The 25,760-nt window shown below is 38.4% G+C and overlaps 1 protein-coding gene, 1 long non-coding RNA gene and 1 pseudogene across 2 annotated transcripts; 2 read left to right on the top strand and 1 right to left on the bottom strand.

The window, feature by feature from the left end:
- The first annotated feature begins 749 nt into the window (after nucleotides 1-749).
- LOC104448231 lies at nucleotides 750-2,102 on the top strand. Its single transcript, XR_726202.3, has 2 exons — nucleotides 750-1,122; nucleotides 1,242-2,102. It is a non-coding gene; the product is annotated as an uncharacterized LOC104448231 (long non-coding RNA).
- A 12,458-nt stretch (nucleotides 2,103-14,560) lies between these two features.
- Nucleotides 14,561-19,098, bottom strand: LOC104451364 (annotated as a pseudogene).
- A 4,645-nt stretch (nucleotides 19,099-23,743) lies between these two features.
- Nucleotides 23,744-25,557, top strand: LOC104448269 (patatin-like protein 2). The gene is made up of 4 exons (XM_039314303.1): nucleotides 23,744-23,845; nucleotides 23,930-24,115; nucleotides 24,204-24,370; nucleotides 25,443-25,557. Exons 1-4 carry the CDS (start codon nucleotides 23,744-23,746, stop codon nucleotides 25,555-25,557), a joined length of 570 nt encoding a protein of 189 aa, XP_039170237.1.
- The last annotated feature ends 203 nt before the right edge of the window (nucleotides 25,558-25,760 follow it).

Here is a 25,760-nt window from a genome sequence, read left to right as displayed (position 1 = left end):
GAGAGGAAATTGCGATTTCTTCAAACTTGATTAACTGCACACACGTAAATTGAGTAACTTAAGTGTCTAGCCATCCTCCTCAAAGATCACTATATTTATCACTGCATTTCACACTCAACATTGATAAGCATGCCATAGAGTCCATATCTTATTGAGACTTCAAAAGAAAATATTAATCCTCTGGTTCCATTGAATCTGCTAGCATACATCAGTCAAGATGGAACAATGGTGGAGAGGTGGGGCAGAGAGAAGAAGCAGAAATGCCGAAGTCTATCTGTCCAAGCATAGCTGCCTCTGCTTCAATTCCTCCCACTCCCCAACCAGCTACTCCTAACCCATCAATCATAGTTGTAAGGGAACCTGTACCGACCACACACTATCAGGGTACAGAATGCCATCAGTGTTAAAAACGACCCTTCCAAGATATTCCAGATTAATGTGTTGACCAGATTTTTATCCGCACGGAGAGAGAGAGAGAGAGAGAGAGAGACTCAAATTAAGTTTTGTCCGTGGGCTGCTGAAACATCCTCACCTGGTGGACTATCCCAGAATCAGGCGGCACGACAAGCATGTTATGGAAAGCAGTGGAACCCCACTTGAGGAAAGAAAAAATCTCTCTTTGTTTCTGTGAAACTCCAGTTCCATTTTAGCCTGCAAAGCATTCTCATTTCTGGCAATTCACATGGAGTCAAGAGCGAGGGTATTTTTTAGGATTTGGGGTGATAGAAAAAAGTGTTGGGAGTATTCGTGCGGCGTTTGCTTCTTCTAGTATTTTTTAAAAGGAGAATATGCCCACTGAACAAAGAGGAACGAGAGCTCTTCTCAGGACGATTCGATTAGGGCTCTTATTTCGCCGCTCAATTTTCCCTCTCGCCGGTCGCCGGGCAGTCTCCATCTCTCACCTCCGTCTCTCGCGCTCGACCCTGTTCTCTGCACACGAAAACCAGGTAAAATTTCGTGGTTTAGTTTGGTTTATCTTCCGTTCTGGCGAGGCTGATTGTGGTTGGTGTTGTGGATCTGGGATACGAGTATGAATTTGAGGTTGTGCGGGTTGATCGCAAGCAAAAAGAGGGAAGGTGTATTTCGTGTATAATTGGTTCCGTGCTTTGCTTATTGGAATTGGTAAGCTGTGATCTGCGCATTTTGCAAGTCTTATTGGTAGTCTGGAGATTAGGGCTGCGTTTTTGTTATGTTGTGTTTGAATTTAACTTACTCGTTGTGATGTTGTGTTTGAATTTTAGTGTGCAGAAGCATGATGAATTACAAGAGACAAATAAATGAAAAATAAAAATACAGCCAGTCCCGGTCCAACCCAGGAACTGATCACCCCAGATTTTCTTTGTTTTTGTAATTTATGTTCCTGTGGTGTTTAACGGCATTTGCTGAGGAATGACTGAAACTCGATAGTGCGAGTATTGACGTCTGGAAATTTATGTTCATGGAGTCCTCTATTATCGTTTTTCTCATGTCTATGTTCTGCGTGCTCCATTTTCACTCTCGGGCGGTGACAGGGGTGGTGAATGCAGATGGTCGCCAGTGGAGAGGCCGGTGGAGCAATATAAATCTGTTTATTTTCGGGTGAAGTTACTTGTATTCTAGTGTTCACACCAAGATTTGTGTGCACTTAGTCTGCACAATGAAGAAACATCAAGCCACTAGGGGTTGCCCTAGTGGCCACCATTCCTGCATGGGAATTGGGAGATGGGGATCCCCGCCTCTAGGATTGGGGGCTTATGGGTTTATTCTCAGTTTCTGTAAATAGAAGCTTGTTCATTGTACCCCAAAAAAAGACCAGGAGAGAATAATGAGAGATAATAAAAAATGTAGGAAAATGAAGGCGCTAGGAAGATAGAAGTTGTATTGGTCGAGTTTCGTTTAGTTGGTGTTCATATAGTTTAGGAAATTGTGTTAGTGCAAGTTACATGTAACTTTTATAATGTGATTAATGAGGCATTTAATGTACGGTTAGATCTATATTGGAACAGTTTGATCTTTTGTGTTGCGGAATCTTTGTACATTTGAACATGATTACATGTATATTCATGAAGGGAAAAGGCATTATTTGATTCGTTTTCTATATATCTCATGTTTAAATGCCTCAAGTTCATGTTCGATGCTTCAACTTTTACTATATGTTCTGAGGTGATTAATTAGTTGAGTCAAGATTGATCATGTGAAGGAGGTAACTAAGAGCTTGAACAACAGTGAGGTCAGTGTAGGGATTGAGCGCAATAGCTGAAGCATGGAAGTTTACGTCCAACTTAATCAAATTTTAATTTCATCTTATTTATGTCAAATCTAACCTGCCATGTATAAAATATGGGAAAGTTCTTGTCAATTAGGAAGCTATATATTTCCTTTTTCTTTGGGGAAGCGGAAAATTTCATGGGTAAAAGACATTGTTGACACCTAAATTTTTGGCATTATGAGCATTTGCGTCACTAGCTTTAAAATTTGTCAAAGAAAAATTATTACAAAAATTATTACAAAAAAAAATTTTAAATAAAAAATTCGAAATTAAAAAAAAATATATAATAAAAAAAAAAAAAGAGAGAAGAGAAAAGAAAAGTAAAAAAAATCATTAAGATATTGTGTTTTCATCATTGCACGGCATATGGAACGACCTTTATTTCTCCAAAATTGTCAAAACAAAAAAAAGAAGAGAAAAAAAGATCCATTAAAGGTATAAAAATCGAATGAGGCCGAGTATATGGGTCTTTCTTCGCGCATGGGCTCGCCCGCATATCTCTTTCCTTTTCTTTTTTCTTTTTTTCGCACTTGGGCTGGCCCATCTCCTTTTATTTCAACCCGGCCCATGCGCATATCATCTTCCTCCCCTCACAACATCCATGCTTCTGCAAAAAAGAGAAAAGAGGAGGGTACAAACAGAGGAGCAGAGGATCGCAAGGCCAGAGGATCGCGAAGGCAGAGGACGGCATGATCCCAGGGTCGGAGATCAAGCGGCCGCGACAGGCTGGCGGTGGCAGGAGCCATGCGCGCCTGTCGTTGGCCGAGCTTTTAAAAGGGAGAGAGCAAACCGTAGAGGGGGGTTCTCGACTGGTTTTCTTGGTTGAGAGAGAACAAAGAGCACTGAAGAGCGAGTTCAAGCGAAGGAGAGGGTCGGAGAGAGAGATCCAAAGGGAGTTCGAGCGAGAGCAGCCGAGAGAGCGAGAGGGCTGAAATTTAGCCCTGGCCGAGCGTTATCTAGTCGTCCTCGACGCAAACCGACGCAACGGAGCTCGCGGTTCCCCCCCTTTTTTCACGTCCTCCAACGTTGGTTTTAGCCGCAAAGGGACCAGCAAGAACGTGAACCCAAGAGAGTGATCTGCTGTCGTTGGTGGTTCGCCACAGTACCCACCGAACCAAACCAGGTAGGTTTTCTCCGATCATGCATGCTTCGTTTTTATAGGATGTCGGACCGGAGCTTGTGGACAACCCGTTCGCATGAGCTTTTGTCCCTCCAACCCCCGTAGGTCTTTATCCGAGTCTTTGTGTGTTTTTGGTCGTTTTCTCAGAATCCCGATCCCATTTCGTGTCCCGATTGAGTAGGAAATCTAACGTCCGGTAATGCTCGCGGACTGTTTGTATAAATGCCTAAGTGAAGCCCGCATAACTATCTCTGAATCTTTGTTTATTATAGGTGTCCGTTGTTGCTAGACGTGTTTTGTTGTTGTTCTACACGCTTTTGTTTCGTCCATTCCGAGTTTACATTGTCGTGGTTAGGACTTAGGGCCATATGTTGTTATTTGGGCTCATTTTTGTGCAAGTTACGTCCCGTATTCCTCCTTGTCCGTTTAGGGGAGAGAGTGGGTGTTGGCTCGGTGGTGGCCCGAGTGCAGGCGGTGTCGATGTGGGTGACAAAAAAATAGTGAGGTTCATTTAAAATGGGACTGGTTTGATCGATGAGTTTCGGTGAAAGAGGGCGTAGGAGAGAAGGTGGCTTCGGCGCGCAGAGAGGTCGCTGGAAGAAGAAGACCAAAAAAGAAAATAGTAAAAAGAAACAAGAGCAAAAGAAAAGTATCGAAAGAGTGAAAAAGTAAAAAAAAAATTGAAAAAGAAAGGAAGACGTTGGTATCGTGAAGAAGAGAGTCAGAAGGGAGGAGGGAAAGAATAAAAAAAAAAGAACAAAGAAAAGCCAGAAAAATGACAAAACAAAAATTAAAAAGAAGAGAAGAAGAAGAAAACCCAAAAAGAGAAGGAAAGACAGTAAGTGGGGGGGGTGTTCGGTGAAAGTGTCAGAAGAGATGAGGGAAAGAAATGAAAAAAGGAAAAAGAAAAATCAAGAAAAAAAGGCAAAATAAATAAAAAATAGAAAACTAAAACGGCAAAGCTGGCCTCAGGAAGGACAGTTGGGCAGAACGTGCAGGGGAAATGATGAAGTGGGGAAAAGATAATTTAAAAAAAGAAAAGAATCTTTAGAAAAAGCTGTAAAAGAAAATTTTAAAAATGTTTCTTTTAACCCAAAAATGTTGGATCCGGGTTTGGGTTGGGTCCACGGGCCGGATTGGGTTTACCCGGTCCGAACCCATTTTATTGAAGTATAATAATATTAAATATATATTAAAAATTATAAAAATTCAAAAATAAATTATAAAAATCAAAAATCTCGAAAAAATGATAAAAATTCAAAAAATTCAAAAAATTCAAAAAATTTCCGAAATTTCAAAACTCAGAAAACATTAAAAATTCGACTTTCTTTAAAAAAAAGAAATTAATTAAACATTAAAAAATTTTAAAAAATAATTATTTATTTAAAAAAAAAAACAACACAAAATTTTTTCGAAAATCCAAGAATGATAGGGTTTGGTTAGGAATTGCTGTGTATTGCCGCTTTAGTGTGATTAAGCCTTTATTTTCTTATATGTTGTTTTTATCGGATGTTTAATTTGCGTGTTTTATGTTTAATTTGTACGTGTTTAATTTTAGGGCAAATAAGAGCTTGGTAGGTATAACTATTACTTTATTGATTGTACACTTGCATGCTCACCTCCTATGTTAGTGGATATGTATGAAATCAATCTAAACTGCCCGATGAAAATTATTTTGTTAAAATGAACAAGATTAGGTACCGAAAGGGCACTAATTAGTCAATTAGTGTAATCAAGTCCCCGATCCTAGACTCTCTGGTTGCGTAGGAAGTGAGGCACGCTCCCATATCTCACTTGGTTTCTAGCCGACCCCAATAGGCTAGTGGCGACTCCTTTTGTACAAATTTTCTTAAGAATATCCCAATGTCACGCGGGGTATGGGCTTGGGAGAGCCCACGCCTAATCATGGGCCTTAGGCCCGTCCTTTAGGCAATACCCCTAAACCTGCTCCCTCCCCCCCGAGGGTAGGTCGCGACAGACATCAAATTAGGAAACTATATATTCACAGTTGTGGCTATGAATTTACATCTCAGTATCTTTATTCACTGCCACCAAAAGCAACATTTACACTTTAGCCAGATACTGCCTAGTCAGAAGGTGCATTGGTAACTATCCTAATTTCTTGCTGTTATTTCCTACTTGGCAAGGTCTCTAAATATTTTTCAGATTCAAATGTTTACTTTCCTGTTCACTTGGAGCAACCTTTCATGTTAGTATACAGGACACACTGTCTTATTGCTGAGTTGGAACAATTACTCTTGCTTTCTTGTGCATTGTTTTCTCACCCTTGTAGTCATAAGCCTACACCGGTTTGTCTTTCACATTTTATTCTACATGCCTATCTCCTTCGGTTGTGACTTAGCGACACGTGTGAATGGTGACCAGCAATGGCTTCCAATGATGGTTGATGGTGGTGATTGTTAGTGATATTCGTTGAAGCTTGTGTAGGTTGTGGTGTTGATTTTTGCCTGCGTTCTGTTGAGTAGTTCAATTTCATCGTTCTGGGAATGTCTAGACGAATATTGGTCAATTCTGTTGAGTAGTTCAATTTCATCATTCTGGGAATGTCTAGACGAATATTGGTCAATGTGGGAACAATGGGGGTTTGTGAACAAGAAAGGGGGCATGAGAGAAAGTGAAAGAAGAAAGAGCATTAGGGGCTCTAGTAATAGGATTAATAAGCTGTTGGACTTAAGTTTTGTAGACATGGGCTAGATTTGACTTTTAAGTGATCTTGTAGTGAATGCAAAGAGGAAACCCTTGCCTTGCGAGACGAAAGCCTAGCTTGCGGAGACACAGAGACCTATTGTAGAGACACAGAGATCGAAACCTAGCTTGAGCTCCATCTTGGCTGCATTTGCAAAGTGAGTGCCTTTCCTCTCGTGTTTTTTTTTTTTCACCTTTGGTCGAATTTTTTTTTCTGATCTATCAATGGATGGTCTCATCTTCCAGAAACCATGAGCAGTTGAAGACGCAGTGATGGAGGGCCCTTGGCTTTCATTGCCATTTTAAGCATCGACGGAGGTGGAATTAGGGGAATAATTGCTGCATGCTGCAGCATTCTCGATTACTTGAGTCTGAACTTTAAGGTATTTCAAAAATGACATTCTCAATTTTTCATGGACATTCATGTTTCAAATTTATAAATGTTAAGATTTGATAACAATGATAATATGTTTAGGTGGGGTTATAAATTGAACAAACAATTGAATATCCTTTTTTTATTCATTTAAATTTAGACACATAAAAATATATAGGCAAGCGAGTGTGACCCAACATATTAATAAGTAAGCTATGGGACAAATTCATTTTATAAAAAAATCCAACTGATAAGGTCAATCTAGTCATTTTAATTAGTAAGATTGAAAACATTTTTGTTGTATAAAGAAATTCATATGGCAATCTCAATTTAGTAGAAATGAGATTTTAATTTATTTTCCTAATCCCTCTTTCTTGAAGACTATTCATCAAAAGGGTATCGGATTTCTGTTTTCCCCTTTATGAAATTGACTATTCTGAATTAGGACAAAAGAGATGGGCAAGTAAAATATAGCATGCCTACCTTTTTGCTAGTGTTTTCCCTAATTTTTATTTTGAAATCTTGGATCGACCGCTCATCAATCAATTTCTCAACATTACATTCGATATCAAAATGAAGCTTACCAAGATTACATTAGGTAGTATATGGATGTTGAGGATGGTGGAGATGGTAAAGATGTAAGAATCGCCAACTACTTTCACACAATTGCTGGAACAAGCATTGGAGGTCTAATTACTGTGATGCTAACTTGTCTAAACGAAGAAGGCGGCCCTCTATTTATAGCGAAAGAGATTCTGGATTTTTATTTGGAATAAAGCCCTAAGATTTTCTCTCAACCCAGGTGATTAATAGAAATTATCAAATATGATTCTTTTCTCATGAGTATCCCATGTGAAATGCATAGTAGAGATATTGTGTTAATTCAGGTATACATATATTTATAGTTTAGGTGATGTAGTTCATCTATTATAAATAAAATTAGTATAATAGAATAATTATGTCAATTTTAGGAACTTTATTATAGAATTACTAATAAATTTAGAAAGCTTTTTACAATTGATATTTCCTTTTAATCAACATAGAGTATGCACTTGGGGCCTGCATGATTTAATGGAGGCCATTAGGTGTCTTCGAGGTCCAAAATGTGATGGAAAGCATCTACACAATCTCATGAGAAAATTACTAGGAAGAAGAGATTGCATGATACATTGACCAACATTGTGATTATGACGTATGACATTAAGTCGCCTAAAGGAGTCACATTCTTAAGTCATGAGGTATTCTTTTTTTCAATATCTGCAAATCATGATAATCAATTCTTTCTGCTTAACTTGGATTGTTGAAACCTTCCTTGTAGTTAAAGAAATCAGCAAGGCAATATGCCCTCCTTTCTGACATATGTATCTCGACTTCAACAGTGCCGATTTATCTACCCTTCCACGATTTCCAAACAGCTCACACTTTAATCACGAAATTTAATCTCTTAGATGGTGGTGTCATGGTGAATAATCCAGTGTGACTTTAACATCAAATGATTTTCTTTCTTAAATTTAATAGGCTACTTTTGGCTATTAAGTTTTATTCTTTGATATGAATATTGTGTCATTGTTGAAGATAGAATGCTTTGGCTCTAGATTTATTTCTCGAGACTAAATATTGTATCATTGCTTGAAGATTTTGCTTGCAATAATGGAAACACTGAAGGAAGTCACTGGAATGACTACCAATGAGGTTAAAGCGGCAACACATTGCAAGTTTCTCATATTATCCATCGAACGGGGATCAAATTTCAAAAAGGCTAGAGCGCGCAGGAAAGCGCAAACTAAGGCTTATTAAAGTGGCTCTACAGAAGAGGGGATTTTCCGCTTTTGAATATTTTGGATGGAGGAAACAATGCAATGATGGGCGAGATTCTTCACATGCACATCAAGAATTTTAATGCCCATCGTCGTTACTTTCGGATACAGGATGACACTTTGGATGGCGATAAATCTTCCTTGGACTTAGCCACCAAGAAGAATTTGGGGGATTTGGTGGAAACTAGTAAAGTTTTGTTGCGAAGACAAGTTTCTGTAGAAAATGACCTATCAATGACCTATTTTGGATTTACCAATGCTCAAGCTTTCATAAGGTATATTCACTTATTTGTTTTTTCCTTGTTTATATTTTGACTCTTTCGCTTATCCATTAATTGCAATTATGCTCATGTGGCTGTAGGTTTGCTAAATTTCTTCATGAGGGAAAATCTTATTCTAAAACCTGGTTCAATTTTTATGTTTCTACTAGAAATTAGGTTTGGCAGCAATTCTTCACAAACTTTCAGATTTCGCGCTGATTGATGTTTCTTTCCCTCATGAAAGAATTTAACAAACCTACAACCACATGAGCGTAATTGCAATTAATGGATAAGCGAAAGAGTCAAAATATAAAAAGGAAAAAATAAATAAGTAAATATACCTTGTGAGAGCCTGAGCATTGGTAAATCCAAAATAGGTCGTTGATAGATCATTTTTTACAGAAACTTGTCTTCGCAACAAAGCTTTACCAGCTTCCACCAAATCCCCTAAATTCTTCTCGGTGACTAAGTCCAAGGAAGATTTATCGCATTCAAAGTGTCTTCCTGAATCCGAAAGTAACGATGGTGGGCATTAAGATTCTTGATGTGCATGGGAAGAATCTCGCTCATCATTGCATTGTTTCCTCCGTCCAAGATATTCAAAAGCGGAAAATCCCCTCTTCTGTAGAGCCACTTTAATAAGCCCCAGTTCGCGCTTTCCCGCGCGCTGTAGTTCTTTTGAAATTTGGTCCATGTTCCGATGGATAATATGAGAAACTCACAATGTGTTGCCGCTTTAACCTCTTTGGTAGTCCCTCCCGCGAAGTGTTTCCATTATTGCAGGCAAAATCTTCAAGTAATGACACAATACTTAGTCTCAAGGAATAAATCTAGAGCTAAAGCATTTTATCTTCAGCAATAACCCAATATTTATATAAAAGAATAAAACTTAATAGCCAAAAGTAACCTATTAAATCCAAGAAAGAAAATCATTTGATGTTAAAGTCATATTGGATTATTCGCCATCTACAAGATTAAATTTCTTGATTGAAGTGTGGGCCGTTTGGAAATCATGGGAGGGTAGATAAATTGGCGCTGCTGAAGTCGAGATGCATATGTCAGAAAGGAGGGCATCTTGCCTCGCTGATTTCTTTAACTACAAGGAAGGTTTCAACAATTCAAAGTAGGCAAAAACAATTGATTGTCATATTGAAAAAAAGAATACCTCATGACCTGAGAATGTGACTCCTTTAGACAACTTAATGTCATGATCACAATGTTGGTCAATGTATCATGCAATCTCTTATTCCCTAGTAATTTTCTCATGAGATTGTGTAGATGCTTTCCATCATATTTTGGACCTCGAAGACACCTAATGGCCTCCATTAAATCATGTAGCCCCCAAATGCGTACTGTGTTGATTAAAAGGAAATATCAATTGTAAAAAGCTTTCTAAATTTGTTAGTAATTTTATAATAAAGTTCCTAAAATTGACATAATTATTCTCTTATACTAATTTCATTTATAATAGACGAACTACATCACCTAAGTTATAAATATATGTATACCTGAATTAATGCAATATCGTGCATTTCACATGGATACTCATGAGAAAAGAATCATATTTGATAATTTCTATTAATCACTTGAGTTGAGGGAAAATCTTAGGGATTTGTTCCAAATAAAAATCCAGAATCTCTTTCGCTGTAAATAGAGGGCCGCCTTCTTTGTTCAGGCAAGTTAGCATCATAGTAATTAGACCTCTAGTGCTTGTTCCAACAATTGTGTGGAAGTAATTGGCAATTCTTGCATCTTTACCGTCTCCACCATCTTCAACATCCAGATACTATCTAATGTAATTAAGCTTCATTTTGATATCGAATGTAGTGTTGGGAAATTGATTGATGAGTGGTCGATCTAAGATTTCAAAATAAAAATTAGAGAAAACACTAGCAAAAAGGTAGGCATGCTATATTTTACTTGCCCATCTCTTTTGTCCTAATTCTACTAGATTGACCTTGCCATATGGATTTCTTTATAAAACAAAAATGTCTCCTATCTTACTAATTAAAATGACTAGATTGATCTTGTCAGTTGGATTTTTTTTTATAAAATGAATTTGTCCCATAGCTTACTTATTAATATGTTGGGTGACACTCGCTTGTCTATATATTTTTATGTGTCTAAATTTAAATGAATAAAAAAAAGATATTCAATCGTTTGTTCAATTTATAACTCCATCTAAACATATTATCATTGTTATCAAATCTTAACATTCATAAATCTGAAACATGAATATCCATGAAAAATTGAGAAGGAGGTCATTTTTGAAATACCTTAAGTTCAGACCCCAAGTAATCGAGAATTACTGCGGCAATTATTTCCCTAATTCCACCTCCGTCGATGCTTAAAATGGCAACGAAAGCCAATGGTCCTCCATCACTGCGTCTTCGACTGCTCATGGTTTCTGGAAGATGAGACCATCCATTGATAGATCAGAAAAAATTTCTCGACCAAAGGTGAGAAAACAATATACAAGAGAGAAAAGGCACTCACTTTGCAAATGCAGCCAAGATGGAGCTCAAGCTAGGTTTCGGTCTCTGTGTCTCTACAATAGGTCTCTGTGTCTCCGCAAGCTAGGCTTTGGTCTCTGCAGGGCAAGGGTTCCCTCTTTGCATTCACTACACTGAAGCCCGAGATCACTTAAAAGTCAAATCTAGCCCATGTCTACAAAACTTAAGTCCAACAGGTTATTAATCCTATTACTAGGCTCTTTTCTTTCACTTTCTCTCATGCCCCCTTTCTTGTTCACAAACCCCCATCGTTCCCACATCGACCAATATTCGCCTAGACATTCCCAGAACGATGAATTTGAACTACTCAATTGCAGGCAAAAATCAACACCACAACCTACACAAGCTTCAATGAATATCACTAACAATCACCACCATCGGCCATCATTGGAAGCCGTTGCTGGTCACCATTCACATGCGTCGCTAAGTCACAATCGAAGGAGATAGGCATGTAAAATAAAATGTGAAAGACAAATCGGTGTAGGCTTATCCGTATATTAATACTCACGATCTAGAATCTATCGCACCCCGAAACCTATAAGGATGATGGGGTGACACGGCTGTTCTTTCTCTAAAGGATGCAGTCTCAAACTATACCTTAAATATCCAATTCCTAATAGTTCCCATGATAATGTTCTTACTCTAACGGCCACTAATTGAGAACTTGAAAAGATCGGAAAAGAGGGGTAAAAAATCACAGTTAAGTGAGTAATACATATATCTTCTCAATAGATCAAGCACCCAATATGCATATAAATAAGTATATGGTACTTACCAAAAACTCATAATCCAACTCTTTAGTATACATATCATATTATGTACAAGTTGTTTTATTTCAATAGGCTTTATACAATTCAGAAAATACTTATATAAATCATCATAAACATCAACGGTTAAGTCCATTGATCAACTCATATCAAAACACACATCGATAGTCCATCTATCGACCAATCTTTTGCAACCATAATCACAATACAATATCTTGTGACAAAGTGATCAAGCCATGGCTCTGCCTAGAAAGATATTCTAAACCCGATATTCATACCCATAAATGGGTTCACAGTGATATTGAACATAAACCTCATTCAGTGATATTGAACATAAACCTCATTCTCCAATAATCCCACGATCAAGACTGTAATTCACCTCATAAACCGTTTTTACAAACCGAATTAAATCAACTTTCACAACTCAATTTATTAAATAGAATGCATTTTATAAAACATTTCAAAAATTCATATCCATAGCTTTTGGTCAATTCCTTCGCAAAGCAATTAATTAAGACGTTCACAAGTGATCATTTCAAACTATTTCAAATAATACTGTTTTCAATTCCTCCTAAACCAAGATATATAACCATTAGCAAAAGCATTCTTTTCATAAAGAATTTCCTCATTTTGTTTCACGATAATCAACTCGTAAGCCATTTCCAAAAATGCTTTACCATGCCATTTCAAAAACAACAAGGTAGTAAATGCCGGATCCGAATTTATGCAGCAATTATGCTTTAACATCACTTTTTCAACATTGTGCCATGCCTTTAATACTTATAATATATACAATTATTACTTGTAAAATGAGTTTTAAAATTCATAGAAGAGATAGCACCACTCACTTAGGAATACCCAAACCAAATGAATCATAGATAAACAAGCTAACGATCTCGTAATCCTAACAATTAAAGAAGAATTGATGTTACAACCAACTAAATTTCTACCTCAACTATGACTTGAACATGCTCACAAATCGTTTGTCCAAAGCGATTAAAATCAAATGAAACTCTTCCTCAACTATGACTCAAACATGTCCACAAATCGTTCATTCCAAAGCAATTATTTAAAGATGTTAGCAATGCGGAGCTTGAGCATGAAACTTGATCACGCCATCTTTCTCTCCATTGAACCCCATTTCAAACGTACTTACAATCAATCAAAAGCCCTTTCAATGTGTTACAAGAATCCCAAATTGACCGACCTAAAATCTAGCTGAAAACCAACGAAACACGGCCCCCAAAATTGCTGGATGCACACTTCTCATCACGAATAGGAAATTATGAAACTCGTTTTGGATAAATCATAAACTCAAATCAAGTTTTGTAGAATCCTATAGATCCACAATATTTTAAAATATCATTTTCAAGAAATTACACAACTCAACAACTCAAAAATTAGACGTGACTCAAATCTTACATAATTTCGAATTTAAGCCTTAATCTTGGAAAACTAACCTGATTGAAAGAATGAGGGGGTGCGAATACTTACCAAACATTGCATTACATAGTTGAATTGACTTGATGAGGTGTTCGCCACCTCCCCTTCTTTCTTCTTCTTTCTTTCTCTCTCTTTTCTCTCTTCCTGCGCGAGGGTTTCTCTCTCGCTCGCTCCCGTTGCTGCACATTTCATTTTAATAAGAGGCCCACTTTCCTTTTTTTTTTTTTTTTTCCTTTCCTTTGATTTGGTCAACCATAATAAATTTTACAGAATCAAGGCCGACACCACACCGAGGATGGCGGTTCATAACCACGCACACGTGGAACAAAAGACAAAGAAAACATTGATTCAGAAAAAGCACATGGGTTAGTTGAAAGGACTTTGAAATTCATTTAAAATGATTTAATCTAGACCAATGTGCTTTCGGTTTAGACAAAACGAAACAAACTTGTACTGGGTTCTTATAGGCATTTCCAGAACAGGTTATAGGCACCGGTCTTAAAGATATCCACAGTAATCGTTTCAAATCGAGATTTCACAACTAGGCTAGCAAAGACTTGATATAGTATGTTTGCACCAAGGAGAGAAAGGGAGAAGGAACGCACAGCACCTCAATCATTCTCTCGAAACAGGGTGTTATGGTGGGTTGAGCCTTACCTTGCTAAAGAAGAGTTCTTGGCTATAAGCTCCTCGGCAGTCGGTGGGAGGTGTAAAAGCCAGAGAAGGAAGGTCGAGCAAGTGTACAGCCCTCCGACTACTCTTGCTCGGAAAAACAAAGCGGGACGGGGGCAAGACCAGCGTGGCTTGAAGCGGTGAACAGCAACGAGCGACCGCGTTGAGAGATAGTCAGACAAGAGCGACGAAAGACGAGAAGAAAGATGGTTGATGCAGAAAGAATGCTCGAAGGGAGTCGTTCTCGTGTTGACAACTAGATGTGCGGTGTGGTCGGCTTCGGGAACGTAGGTGAGGGAAGCCGGGAGGTCCATAGAGAAAAGGACGGAGCGAGAACAGCGAAAGGAGCAAGCCGAGGGAGATGTCGGATTGAGAGGAGACGAAGGCGGATGGCTCAGTGAGGGGACGCCGGGACTGGTTATGACTGGTGACAATGACGGTGGCGATGGACTGAGGAGGGTGGTCGACACTGAGGTTGAAGTGAGGGGAAATGGAGAAGGAGAGAGCGTGTCTACAGAGGAGAAAAAAAGAGTCTTTTCCCGGTCCCCCCAGGCGAACATCCCCTCTTCTCAATAAAAAAAAGGATCTTGTAATTATTTTCTTTTTCATTTTTTTCGATAATGCGCGCCCCTTTTCTTCTCTTACGCTGCGGAGGTCTCCCTGTATGAACTTTTTTCCTCGGACACAAATGCAGCGATATAAGAGTTAAAATCTTTTGGGTCCACTCCGCGTTCCAAGAGGTACGTAGCCACAGGGCTGTCCTTGTGGATACTTCCAGCTAGAGAGATATGATCAATAGTAATGCTGTCTCCAAAGTTCAATAGGCATCCTTCACTCCATGAGGACCGGGGAGGAACCATGGTCATGTTCTTAAAATAAGGAGGTTCATGAATGTAAATCGAGCTTGGATCCCATGAATAAAGGGTAGAGGAAGGTACAGCGAGCTGATTCCACATAGGATTTCCCCTTGTAATAGCGTCATAAGTGCTCTTAAACATGTCTTGCAACACACTAGCTTGAACAACCTACATCAGAGTAAAATGCATGTGCACTGGTCCAACTGTAAGAGATGGAGAGCACCAAAGAATCAACCCCGTGAACTCAATAGGCATCTACCTCTGCAATTTCGTCATTACTTCGCCAAATATCCTTCAAATATATTTTTTTCCCATCCTGTGATGTTCCAATAGGTTCCTTACCAAAATCAATGTCAACCTAATTGAAAAAAGGAGTCAGCGAGTCCCCAGAAGCTATTTGAGTCATGATAACTGCTGATAACAAAGTACGCAATTCTGAATTTATCAGCTTCAAAGTAAATAATAATGCGACTAAATTTAAGTAAAAACCACATATTAGGGCTTTCATGTGGTCATATTGGTATGCAAATGTTTTAATGAAGGCTCAAATGGAAGTATCCAACAAGATATAATGACATCGGGTAAAATTCCACCAGAGACATCTGCATGCGTACTGTGCCTGCAAGTGCATATGCAACTACCAATGGAGGTGAAGTCAGATAGTTAGCTCTCATCAATGGGTGAACACGGCCTTCAAAATTTCGATTTCCAGAAAGCACAGCTCCAGCAATTATATCCGCAAAATAAACCAAAAGTTAACTTTGGCTGAACCCGAAATATCATGAAAATGATCCACTACAGATAAATAAGCAAACAGAATCATCAGCAGGTGGACCAAAATTATAAAGATTGACAAATAGATGGGGCAATGGAAAGAACATCAGAATAACCACACGCAATTTCAGTTTAGTCGCTAGGAACTCAGGAAAGAGAATGAAAGAATTGGTTGAGAAGCATAAGCGAGCAGAACTGTATGATTTATCTTGATGCAAAGCAAGGAAGTCATCAAAGCTCGACACATATATTAAAAACAAGATGAACCTTAGGGACATTTTCAAGTCTTGTTTGGTGCTTGTCGCCTATATATTACCTAGCAAGATGGGTACAGATTGCACTTCCATTAGCACCTCTTTCCATAAAAAGCAGGAATTATCAGATGAAACTCTTGCCCATCAAGCAACATTACTTGTTTATCTTATCTATTTCAGCCAAGAGAGAATTTCAACAGGCTATGAAGCTGAAGCTAGAGGTGCTAAAAGGGCTTGTGGCATGATGGCTCAACTTCGTGGATACAATTCTTGCCTGCTGGAACTAAATCTTCAGGGTACTTGGAATGACTCAAGAAGCCTCGCTAGAGTTTTCTTTATCCTCCTCATTAGGCTAACTCTGACTCTCTGGATGATTTTGTTTTTAGTCACATGCTAATGCCTGTAGATTTAGATAACTTACATACTTCAGACAAAGATAGGCCAGTTTCAAGGCAAGAGGTTACTGTCACTTTTTAATGCGCATTTTTTCACACATTGACCGCCTAAGTAGTATATAAAAAGAAACAAGCGGGATGTACCATTGTCTGCAATTGCAGGGGAACTGATTCATTGAGTTCTCCTGAATTTCCAATGCATGTAGTGCAACCATAACCAACTAAATGAAAGCCCTGCTGGTTCAGCTACTTTTGCAAGCCGCTGCAGAAGCATATGTTGGAACAATAAGTAATACGCTCAAATAGCTATTGATTTATAAGAAGATACAACTAGCACACTTCTTGAGCAGGTACTTTGTGACAACTCCAGATCCAGGTGCAAGACTTGTTTTAATCCATGGTTTAACCTAAGACATGCTCATTCTTGTTGTTAGTCTCTTCTGTAACTATGTTTTTGTGCCAAATCTCAATTTGAAATGCTTAGAGTTAGGCCACCAGAAATGTGCAAAGGGGTCAAAACATTTGAGAATTGAAAACCAACCTACAAACCAAGTTCACAAGCATTCTTTGCAACAAGCCCGGCAACAAGCATGACACTAGGGTTTGACGCGCTTGTGCAACTGGTAATTGCTACAATAACGACACCACCATGCTTAAGCTCTGCAGGTATTCCATGGAATGAGAATGGTACCATTCTATCTTGTGCCTCCTCGGGGACAGCAAATCCCTGAAATAATTTAAAGTGGGAAACAAATATGCAAAAGTCACATGAATCAACATTATGATGCCCCAATTGGTTTATGATGGTTAAAATCAAATTTCAGATAACAATGTTATATATATATATATATATATATATATATATATATAATAAGACCAAAATCAGCCATATAGAATTTGCAATTGAAGGCAATCAACTGGCTTCCAGAAGACAAAAAATCTAAAAAGCTGAACAAAATTAAAGCAACACACGTAAGAAATACCTCCATATAAGGAGAATTGATTCAAATTAAGTTTTATCCGTGGGTTGCTGAAACATCATCACCTGGTGAGGACTATCCCAGAACCAGGTGGCACGACAAACATGTTATGGAAAGCAGTGGATCCCCACTTGAGGAAAGAAAATCTCTCTTTACTCCAATTCCATATTAGCCTACAAAGCATTCTCATTTCTGGCTACATCAACCTGAAGAGAATGATCGACAACCAGTCCACCGGAACCCGCGGGCATGAGATATCGTAAGTTATCACTCCAGTTATCAAATCCTCAAAGAACCCCCCCGTTCGATTGCTGAAATTCGCGCGGGAACATACACTTTCAATTTGAAAGAGAGGGTTCGAAAACATATTTATTCTGAATCAGAGGGAGAAATGCACTGGAGCACCGATGTGTACCATGCACCTGAATTTACATATAGTAATGTCCATCTTTTACCAAAAACAAGCCATTTATGGATATTATCGGGGGGTTCGTGCAGATCCAGTAGAGTCCCTTTTTCACTCTACAAGGATCAAGACCAAATGAATCTTCGTTCGACAGAAAGAGAACGAAGATATATTTCAGTCTCTCCTCAAAGAACACCCCCCCAAGTTGGGATGCCATTAGTTTTCTAGAGATCTTGATTCCATGTGAATTGCCATGTGCCATGTAGTCGTTCACCCTTAGGAGAAACAGTGCAACTGCAAACTCCTATAAGCTTTCGTTCAATGTGAAAACGAATCTTTGACTTCAGAGTAGCAACAAAAAATAACTAAGGCCATGACTCAGCAAAAGTGAGCATTCTTGTGCAAATAGGTTGAACTCTTGTTTTCTCAGGTTTTGGTGGACGTGACAAAATGGTACATCTAGGGATCACCCAGTAGAGGAAATAGTAGTTGGAATTTGGCAATAACAAAAAATTCACAAATCAACTTGTTCAAAAGTCACCAACCAACGGATTGATATTTTCAGGATCACCGCCAAGATCCTTGATGGCATTCCGCATGCAAGCAAGGTCAACCACCGCCGGTACTCCTGTAAAATCATGTTCAACAACTCAGAAGGCTTAAAATGTGTAAGGTGCAACCCAAAAAGCAAGCTACTGTCATCATATAATTAATTTTTAACCTGCAACAGGACACGGGCAGGCTTGAAAGGAATTTCAACTTGCTTAGTTGATGTGTTCTCCCAGTCAATGATCTTTTCAACATCATCCTTGGTGACTAGGAAGTTGTCGCAATTACGGGTAGCAGATTCCAAGAGTATTCTTATAGCATTGTTCAGAAATGATGGTAACGACTTTACGGATAGCCGCTTTCAATAACTTGAGTGTTTACATTTCCACATCGTCTTTCAATATATTGATTGTTAATTTCTTTTTCTAAACTTTTCTAGATATTAACTAAAAGAAACCCTAAAAAACATTTGTATGTCAAACTTGGAAATGGTTTTAATACCTTTAGGATTAATCGGTAATCAAGATGGCATGATTACTTAGATAAATGACCAACCAGTTAGTGGTATTGAAAGGGCATTAATAGACATTAATATAAGCAAGTTCCTGAACTTAAAATAGTTGGCTATGCAGGAAGTGAAAGATCCACTTAACCTCACTTGATTTCTAACCAGCCCTAATAGATTAGTGTCGATTCCTATCTCACTTAGAAATACTTAGAATGTTAAAAACTTTAAAAACAAAAATCCAACGTACTGCTAGGTATAAGCTTGAGAGAGGTCACGAGTTAATTCATTGATCGATTGACTCACCTTTTAACCAATACTCATAAACCTATTATCGTGTTTTCCCCAATTGTTGTAGAAAAATGGTTTGCAACAATGACAAGGTATTATCCTTACATAAATACTTTCCTTAACAACACAGTGGCGTGCACTGGACCAGTGAAGCAAAATCTGCGTCATTTGATTTGGGTCATAACCTATAAAAACTCCTCAATAAAATGAGATTAGAGAAGAATTTTTTGAAATAAGTGCAGTATCATAAAAGTATAATTCAGTTTAAAAACTTTAAAAAGTAAACTTATCAAATTAATATGATTAGATCCTTCCGTTAAATTCATCCAATTTAACTAACCGAAAAATGCTAAAGTGGCTTTTTATATTTTATTCTTTCTCCTATGCGGCAACTTATGTGGCATTAAACTTAACTAAAGCATTAAGATCATGTCGTTTTGATCTGAATCTTAATTTTGCAACAAATCTTAATTAAATTAGGTTCAAATATCCAATAGTTTTTCCCCAAAAAAAGACAAACTAAAAAAGGCTATTTTTTTTTTAAAAAAAAACTCGTGACTCAATTGCAATTTAACAAGAAGTTTTAAGACTTCTATTATACAACTATGCCCACCGTGAGATAAATATCCTGAACTTTATTTACATAAATAATCCAAACCGTTGAACTTATATACCATCGTGACAAATATATTCTGGATAGAATTGAAAAAGAGAGTAAAGTTTGGATTTTTTTTTTGTGACAAAAAAAGTTGAGAATATTTATGATAGGGTTCCGGGTGGTACAAAAAAGTGCTTGGGGGTATTTGTGCGGTATTTGCTTCTTCTTCTTCTTTAAAAAAGAGAATATACACAATCAACAAAGAGGAAAAAGAGCTCTCGATATCCTTTGGCTATGTCTAGTAATATGGATTTACGTCAAGATAGGACAACAAATTATCCTTTCCGATGTTTGGTTACATCATCTAGACCGGATAAGCGTAGATAAATCTAGATGAAATACCAGATAAAAAATCCAGGGTAGAGAGTGGGATAAGCCAGATTAGATAAGAAAAATTGAAAATAACTTAACAAGCACGGCTCCGTCAACATCACATGCAACCCTCCACCGGCATTGTCTCTATCACTCACTCTTCTTCCCTTTTCTTGGACGCCCCCTCGAGTTCATCACCCCTTACAACCTCTCCATCTTCACTGTCAATTCTCTCCTAGGCTTTGACCCCATGACATTCAACGCTCTATTCTCGCTTATCACCAGGTCTATTTAGCCATTACCGTTTGTACCATATTTTTCAAACGAATGTAATTCAGTTTCGAGAGATTTAAAGAGGGAATAGCGAATCAAGCACAGGAGACAGAGAGAAGCGGTGATTAGAATATGAGAGCCGTAGTGCTTGCAATAGTAAAGAAAGAGATCAGGGTCGGTACAATCAAGAGCAGCGTCTTCGCTCAAGTGCATGTGTCATTCTCTTCGGCATCTATCTTTCACACCCACGCACACAAACACAGAACCTCCTCGATTCAGTTCTCAGATTTTCAAAAAGCTACAACTCGGACTCCAAGGAAAAAACCAATCGCAACCGATTTGGGTCAAGTCCAATTTGCTTGATTTGTCCGTCCTCATCATTGGAGGAAACGGTTTTCATGCTCTTCCCTAACAACATTTGCTGAAATGTTTGCAGTGGAAAAATGAAAAACTTTCTAAATTATATAAATCTTTTGTACAACATTTTCAAAGATTTTCAATCCTATCATAAATTATACTAAGCATATATGATGGGATTTTCTTCTATCCAGAGGATATTTGGAGAATTTCAAATCCCACCTTATCATATTCTATCCCAATTTAAATTCGAACAACCAAACGTGGCTTAGGGCTTATATATTGCTGCTCAATTTTTCCTCCCTTGCCTCTCACCGCTCATCGCTCACCGCTCGGCCTCAAGCACTCACGTCCCTCTCTCGCGCTCGACGCTCAGTCCCTGCGATTGTCTACCTCGCTCGTTGCTGTTGTAGGAAGTCCCCGTTCGTTGCACACGAACACCAGGTAAATTTCTTATTTTGGTTTATCTTTCCTTATGTTTCGGTGAGGCCGATTGTGGTGTTGTGGATCTGGAATATGAGTATGAGTTTGAGGCTGTGCGGGTTGATCGCAGGCAAAAAGAGGGAAGTTGTATTTCATCTATCGAGTGGACGGTGAATTGGTTCCTTGCTTTGCTCATTGGAATTGGTAAGCTCTGATCTGCGCACTTTGCAAGTCTATTGGTGGTTTGGAGATTAGGGCTGCTTTTTTTTGTTTTGTTTATGTTGTGTTTGAATTTAACTTAGGTTGTGTTAGAATTTCAAGCTTAGTTCAGGTGGCAGGCGCAAACTGGACCAGTTTTAATTAGTCTGCAGACTGGGTAGTGCACGATGCATTACAAGAGATAAATAAATGAAAAATGAAAATACAGCCGGTCCCAGCCCAACCCAAGAACAGACACCCCAGATTTTCTCTGTTTTTGTAATGTGTGCTTGAGGTGTTTAATGGCATTCGCCAAGGAATGGCAGAAACTCAATAGTGCTAGTATCGACATCTGCAAATTTATGTTCGTGGAGTTCTCCATTATATTTCGTTTTTTCTCATGTTTATGTTCTGTGCTCCACTTTTACGCCCGGCAGCAAACGGCGGTAGTCCAGTGGTCGATGGAGATGGTCGCCGGTGCAGCAAAATAAATCTATTTATTTTCGGGCGAAGTTACTCATATTCCGGTGTTCACGCCAAGATCTGTGTGCACTTAATTTGCATAATGAAGAAACATCGAGCCACTAGGGGTTGCCCTAGGGCCACCATTCTCCTATGGGCATAGGAAGGTGGGGATCCCCACCTCTAGGATTGGGGTTTTATAGGTATATTCTCAGTTTCTGTAGATAGAAACTCTTTAATTATACCCCAAAAAAAAAGGACGGAGAGAGTATAATAAGAAATAATAAAAAAAATGTTGGAAATTGAAGGCGTTAGGAAGATAGGAGATGAATTGGTTGAGTTTCGTTTAGTTGGTGTTCATATAGTTTAGGAAATTATGCTAGTGCAAGTTACATGGAACTTTTATAACGTGATTAATGAAACATTTTATGTACGGTTAGATCTATATTGGAACAGTTTGGTCTTTTGTGTTGCGGAATCTTTGTACATTTGAACATTTGAACATGATTATATGTATATTCATTAAAGTAAAAAGTATTATTTGATTCATTTTCTATATATCTCCCGTTTAAATGCCTCAAATTCATGTTCAACGCTTGAACTTTTACTATATGTTCTGAGGTGATTAATTAGTTGAGTCGAGATTGATCACGTGAACGAGGTAACTAAGTCAGAGCTCGAACAACAGTGAAGTCAGTGTAGGGGTTGAGCGCAATAGCTGAAGCATGAAAGTTTACGTCCAACTTAATCAAATTTTAATTTCATCTTATTTATGTCCAATTGAACCTGCCACGTATAAAATATGGGAAAGTTGTTGTCAATTAGGAAGCTATATATTTCTTTTTTCTTTGGGGAAGCGGAAAATTTCATGGGTAAAAGACATCAAATTAGGAAACTATATATTCACAATTGTGGCTACGGATTTGGTGTATGCATCTCTGTATCTTTATTCACTGCCGCCAAAAGCAACATTTACACTTTAGCCAGATACTGCCTAGTCAGCAGGTGCGCTGGTAACTATCCTAATTTCTTCTTGATGTTATTTCCTGCTTGGAAAGGTCTAATATTTTCAGATTCAAATTGCTTTCCTGTTCAGTTGGAGCAACCGTTCGTGTTATATATACAGGATGCACCGTCTTATTGCTAAGTTCGAACAATTACTTTTGCTTTCTTCTGTGTTGTTTTCTCACCCTTGAATAGTTAAGAAGAATCGATCAATGGAAGGAGACCAGAATCTCATCTCCATTCTGAGCATTGATGGAGGAGGGATTAGAGGAGGGATTAGAGGAATAATTCTGGCAGTTATTCTCAATTTCTTGGAGTCCGAACTTCAGGTAAGTCAAGAGTGACTTTCTACTTGAATAAAATCTCTTTTTCAGACTTTATTTGAGTACATTTGATCACTACTCTTGTAGAAACTCGATGGCCCAGAGGCAAGAATCGCTCACTACTTCCACACTATCAGCGGAACAAGCACCGGCGGTTTGATAACGGCGATGCTCACTTGCCCAGACGAAGCAGGCTGCCCCTTATTCACCGCGAAAGAAATCATTGAATTTTATCTGAATGAATTTCCTAGAATTTTCCATCCACCCAGGTAATTAATGAAATTGTTGGTCTTTTTCTTTTTTTCATGATTATTCCAATTGAAATGTACAATTGAGATATTATGTTGTATACAATTACTGATAGCCTGGTTGATGTACTACTTCTAGAGGTAACTATGTCCATTTTAGGTATTTTATTCTAATTAAATTAGAGTTATAACTTTATCAACACAGAAGTCACTTTTGGAAGCTGCCGTATTTGGAGAGGGTGAATACATTTTTATGGGGTCCAAAATATGATGGAGAATACCTGCGTAATGTTGTCAGTAAATTGCTTGGGGAAAGGAGATTGCACGACACATTGACCAATGTAGTGATTATGGATTACGATACTATATTGAATCAGCTAGTCATATTCTCAAACCATGAGGTATTCATTCTTCTGTTTTCAAATATGTTTTCAATATTTTCAAATCATGATAATAATTTGTTTCCATTTAACATGGATTGTTGGGATCTTGTTTGTTAGATGAAAAAATCACCAAGACTAGATGCCCCCATTTCCGATATATGCATCGGGGCCATGGCGACACCGGGTTACATGCCCTCCCACTATTTCAAGACAATTGACCATTTGGGAAATATCACAAAATTCAACCTCAGCGGAATTGTCGCAAATAATTCGGTACATTTATAACATCTAGTGATTGCATTACGTTTGGATTTTAAGATTTATTCCTTTGAGACTTAATATTGTCTTTGCTTGAAGAGTGGGATTGCAATAGGGGAAACAATAAGGGAAGTGACAGGAGGGATTCACAGTTTGGTTGAAGCGAGAAAGCATGGCCAGTTTCTCCTTTTATCGATCGGGACAGGGATAAGAGACTCGCTCGATGAGAGCATTCTCTGTCTCATCAAAGCTCTTGACGCCAAAGTTTATTACCTTCAGATTCAGGTTTTTGGCTCAAGCATTTACTAAGTTATGTTCTTAGATTGCAATAGCCAAATAGTTGACTCTTTCTATTTGAATTTCATGTGTTCAGGATGATACTTTTTGTGGGGACCTATCTTCCATAGGCAAAGCCACCAAGGAGAATTTGTTGGATCTAGTGAAAGTTGGTGAAGATTTGTTGCAAAAACCGGTTTTTAAGAGAAACCCAAGAAGTGACAGGCCGTATTCTAAAGAGACCTATGCCGAGGTTCTTGTAAGGTAAATTCACGTTTTTGTTTTTCTTACCCTCTGGGCTTATCCGCCAATTGCAATTTCAGGCTGTGTGGTTGCAGGTTCGCGAAACTGCTTTCTTGGAAAAAAAAGGGAAGGTCGATTGTCACTGAAAATGGAAGGGCTGAGCCAATGCAAGAAGGGAAGAGGCATGTCAAATCTTTCAGGAATACCGACCAAAAAAAAATCTTTCAGGAATACCGACCAAAAAAAAAAAAATCTTTCAGGAACATCCATGGGAGAGCTGAGCCGATCCAAGAAAGGGAAGGGGCCTGTCGACATCTCTGAAATGCCCAGGCTCCCGTCATGCGAAATGTAGTACTGAACATCATACGATACGTTGAAAACCATGTCTCTTGCATAGTTTGCACAGCAGAGTTGGCTGTTACTGTTCATAGATTAACAAATTCTTGTGTTATTAGTATGCGCTGCCGACGTATATAGGTTTTATGCATCAAGTTCAGTGACTGCACAGGAATCCAGGGACACAACGGCACAGTGTCTCCCAAGTCCCTTGGTCATCACTTCACTCTCCTTCCAGCCTCTCTGAATAGGTCGGGAAGGAGCAAACTGAAAGAGCCGCCACTACAATCAATCTCATGTTATGAGGCTCACACTACATGTCGGAATCTGAGTAGACAGGCCAAAGAGGGCTGCCGCATCATGGGTCAAGATTGTCGCAACAATTACAAAAAATTCATCCAGTTACACTTCCCCTAAATCTCACAAACGAGATTCATCAATAAAGTTTGTTTTCAATCCTTGCATTCCACGGCAGGGCAGCGACATGATATTTTGAACGAATGCCAGAAAATCTGCAACATAAAGACAGCTGGTCACCTCAAAGGTATATGACATTGAATTTTGAAGAGTAGACGAATCCTATAATTTCTAGTATAAACTGTTCAAACACGAATCTATTTTGCATCGAGCTATGGCAGTTAATGAGTTCAAGCGCAATGCCCGTCGCGTGCCATGGTGAAAGTGAGACTACCCGCGAGTGTGTGTTTAGATAATCACTCTTGGTCCTTTGTGACAAGTCTCTTATTATACTTTTCAGCTTTTGGAGATACATGTACTTCTCATTGCATCCGCGGCTTACAAAACATAGATTCAGCAGTCCAGCTAAAACTATGATATCGTGCACAATTGTAGTCTTGACCACGGAGGAATAGCTGAAGGCTGGGAGACCAGCAACCGGCAAAGCAAGAAGAGGAGAAAAAAAGGAAAAGAAAAATTCCAAAAAAATCCAAAAAATATTTAAAAATAATAAATTTTGTTCGCGTTAGGGCCAACCATGTCACATAGGATGGTTAGTGTTCACATTAGCGAGTTTCACCCCAAATTGGTTGGATAGACTCAATTGGTAATATATGAA

The sequence above is a fragment of the Eucalyptus grandis genome, chromosome 6, assembly GCF_016545825.1.
Source record: "Eucalyptus grandis isolate ANBG69807.140 chromosome 6, ASM1654582v1, whole genome shotgun sequence".
Lineage (NCBI taxonomy): Eukaryota > Viridiplantae > Streptophyta > Magnoliopsida > Myrtales > Myrtaceae > Eucalyptus > Eucalyptus grandis.
This window is presented reverse-complemented; position numbering and strand designations above follow the sequence as displayed.